Here is a 3778-nt window from a genome sequence, read left to right on the forward strand (position 1 = left end):
TGTTCTTGAGGTCTTGTAAAACTTTCCTATGAATTTACCTTATTAGGGTGTTAGATTCTAGTATATAATGATGTTATAGCTTACAATTCCGTAAGAAGAATTACCTCAGTCGTGGCCTAAAGAAGGTCCTGCGGAATAGCTCTCAATGACCGATACGCTGCTTTGTGCTTGCTCCTAGATCTCTCGTTCTTTTCCAAAGGCTTTAAGCCTTTTTGCCTCTACGTGACTGAACAGAACCAAGTTCTGTTTTTTTTTTGTTTATTTTACTTAAGTCTTGCCTTCAGGCCTCTTTTTTAGTAGGGTTTGATTAAGGCTTTCAAGCCTTTTGACCTTTTTAAAAAGAAATACGTATGGCCCCCCCTCCTTTTTATTTATTATTTTACTTTTATTGTTTTTCCCTTTTTGGTTTGTTTTGACTTAACTAATAACTAATGATACCCACTTTTAATAATTAGTAATATTAAAACTATTAATATTACCATAATTATATAATCAATTATTTATAATTATAGAAGTAACTTAAAAATCAATCACAAGTTTTTTTTAATCCGTAATAAAACTATAATTTAAGATTATAAAAATTAAATTCTATATTTAGCGGGTCTTGAAACTTTTATAGATTCGAGGAGTGTTACAAAAATTTTATCGTGTTTGCTTGTATTTAAAATCAAATTATAGAATATCAAGAATTTAAAAGAGAAAAATAAAATAAAATACTTACATTAAATCCAGAATTTAATCATGAAGGAAGTTCATGGAATAATGGACTATCATTACGCTCAATCCCAAAGCTTCTACTCAACTGGATAGAGTCTCGTACTGATAACGTGTTATGAAACAATAAAAGAAGAAGAAAGTATTGTAGAGAAAAGTAGAGAGAGAATTCTTATTAAATTTTGGGATGATTTACAATGGAATAGGACCCCTCTATTTATAGGGAAAAGTGACTTAGTCACCAAGTAACAAACCCTAAGGTCTCTCTAAAATATAGACATTCACCATAAATACATTTCTTTTTATAACATATTCTTTATTTTTATAGTATTATTTAACTTTACAATCGACATGATAGCTGAAAAAATAGTACTCATAATGTGTTGTACATCTTTCCTATGAGAATATACAATTACATACCGTAAAATTTAAAGGTTAACATTTTGCTCCGTGATAGTAATAAATAGCTAAGTTAAAATAAATATTTTATTCATATTTTTTATAAAACAAGCGAAAGATAAAAATAACTAAAAAGACATTAATGAAGAAACATTCTCTTATCATGAATAAGTCTATTTATATATCTGTATTTTTACAAGCTTTTCGATTAAAGAAAGACGATGTTCATTTTACTACATCGATGGACAAGGAGAAATTTAAACTAATGTCTTTAAAACTTTTCTTAAATTCTATAAAGAATAAGTCAAGGCATAGAAACAAGAATGAGAAATGCAAGGAGAATCAAGAGACAATTAAAGGGAATGCAAGAATAGGGGTGAAGCACAAAAAGTGAGCCACAGAGTACATTACGGGAGATAATGAATGGCTCAAAAAAGGAAACCTCCTGCTATAAAAAGCATCACGACGAAGTGTAAGAATGCAAGCTCTAGCAGGAAGAAGAAGAAGAAGACATTCACCTCTTCTTCTTTGTCAAAATAAAATAAATTAAAATCCCAAAAAAAAAAATCTATAAAAAAAATTCCAAAAAATAGAGTGAGATTTGGATTTTGCGGAGGCATGGAGAGAGCCAGTGTGAAAATTGTGGCTTTGCTACTTTGCCTCTCCGTTGGAGCTTTGGCTGAGGACCCTTACCTCTTCTTCGAATGGAATGTTACTTACGGTACAATTGCTCCATTGGGTGTCCCCCAACAAGGCATTCTCATAAACGGCCAGCTACCGGGGCCGAGGATCAATTGCACATCCAACAATAATATTGTTGTCAATGTCTACAATTACCTGGATGAGCCGTTGCTCCTTACCTGGACTGGTATCCAACAAAGGAAGAACTCGTGGCAAGATGGTACCCCAGGAACCATGTGTCCTATCATGCCTGGTACAAACTTCACCTATCATTTCCAGGTAAAGGATCAAATCGGTAGCTTTTTCTACTTCCCGACAACAGGCTTACATCGTGCAGCTGGTGGATTTGGTGCCCTCGATGTCCATAGTCGTAACCTTATCCCTATTCCTTTTGACAAACCCGCCGAAGAGTACAATGTCTTTTTGGGCGATTGGTACAATAAGGGACACAAGACCTTGAAAAAGATCTTGGACGGCGGACGCACCATTGGGAGGCCTGATGGCATTCACATTAATGGAAAGTCCAGCAAAGTTGGTGACAAGGCAACAGAGGCACTCTTCACCATGGAGGCTGGCAAGACTTATAGATACAGGATGTGTAACGTTGGCATGAGGACCTCAGTCAATGTCAGGATCCAAGGCCACACCATGAAGTTGGTTGAGATGGAGGGATCACATACGGTGCAGAATGTCTATGACTCACTTGACATTCATGTTGGTCAGTGTCTTTCCGTCCTGGTCACTGCTGATCAAGACCCCAAAGACTATTACATGGTTGTTTCTAGCAGATTTCTGAAGCAGGCGCTCTCCTCCGTAGCCATCCTTCGTTATGCTAACGGTAAGGGACCAGCATCATCTGAGCTCCCAGCACCCCCACCAGATAACACTGAAGGTATTGCCTGGTCCATGAACCAATTCCGCTCATTTAGATGGAACCTCACCGCTAGCGCTGCCCGTCCTAACCCTCAGGGATCCTACCATTACGGAAAAATCAACATCACTCGCACCATGAAGATCGTCAATTCTAGGAGTCAAGTAGCTGGCAAGCTTCGATTCGCCTTGAATGGTATCTCCCATATGGATACTGACACCCCATTGAAGCTTGTTGAGTTTTTCGGAGTTCCTGAAAAGACCTTTAAGTACGATCTGATGGCCGATGAGCCTCCATCTGACTTGAGCAAAGTGACAATTTCCCCGAATGTGAAGAATGCTACCTTCCGTAATTTCGTGGAGATTATCTTCGAGAACCAAGAAAAGACTATCCAGACCTATCATTTGGATGGGTATTCCTTCTTTGCTGTGGGCATCGAGCCTGGGAGGTGGAGCCCTGAGAAGAGGAAGAACTACAACTTAGTAGACGCAGTAAGCAGGCACAGCATTCAAGTCTATCCAAACTCGTGGGCTGCCGTAATGACAACCTTAGACAATGCAGGAATGTGGAACTTGCGATCAGAGATGTGGGAGAGATTCTACTTAGGACAACAATTATACTTTAGTGTTCTCTCCCCGTCGCGCTCCTTGAGGGATGAGTACAACCTCCCAGACAACCACCCTCTTTGCGGTATTGTCAAGGGTATGCCCATGCCAGCTCCATACACGGCGTAGATTCCAAAATGATGATCAGAGTGTAATATATAAATTAGCTTTAGATGGGAGGGATGGAAAGAAAGGAGCTTGATTTCTTAATTGATGCATTTGTATTCCTTTCAAAATATAATAAGACATGAATACGAAAATAATAAGGTTTTGTTCACCTCCTCTATTTTGTTTATTGAATCAATTGATGTTCTTTTCTTTGTGTTTCTTTATAAATTTTACGCATATGCACTCTTTCTGGTTGCCTCTTTCATTGTTTTTTCATTATCTCCTTATTTTGCTTAGTCTTATGTCCAATACTATCCCTAATTAATTATGATCTCAACCAAGATAATCTATGATGTATGAATCTCCATGTATTTATTAATTCGCAAGTATTAGGATGTTT

The 3778-nt window shown here is 37.5% G+C and overlaps 1 protein-coding gene across 1 annotated transcript; it reads left to right on the plus strand.

The window, feature by feature from the left end:
* Window positions 1-1607: 1607 nt before the first annotated feature.
* Window positions 1608-3556, plus strand: LOC109210903 (L-ascorbate oxidase homolog). Its single transcript, XM_019374382.1, has one exon. It carries the CDS (start codon window positions 1732-1734, stop codon window positions 3397-3399), a length of 1668 nt encoding a protein of 555 aa, XP_019229927.1. The 5' UTR covers window positions 1608-1731; the 3' UTR covers window positions 3400-3556.
* Window positions 3557-3778: the final 222 nt, after the last annotated feature.

This window comes from Nicotiana attenuata, unplaced genomic scaffold (genome assembly GCF_001879085.1).
Source record: "Nicotiana attenuata strain UT unplaced genomic scaffold, NIATTr2, whole genome shotgun sequence".
NCBI classification, from domain to species: Eukaryota; Viridiplantae; Streptophyta; class Magnoliopsida; order Solanales; family Solanaceae; genus Nicotiana; species Nicotiana attenuata.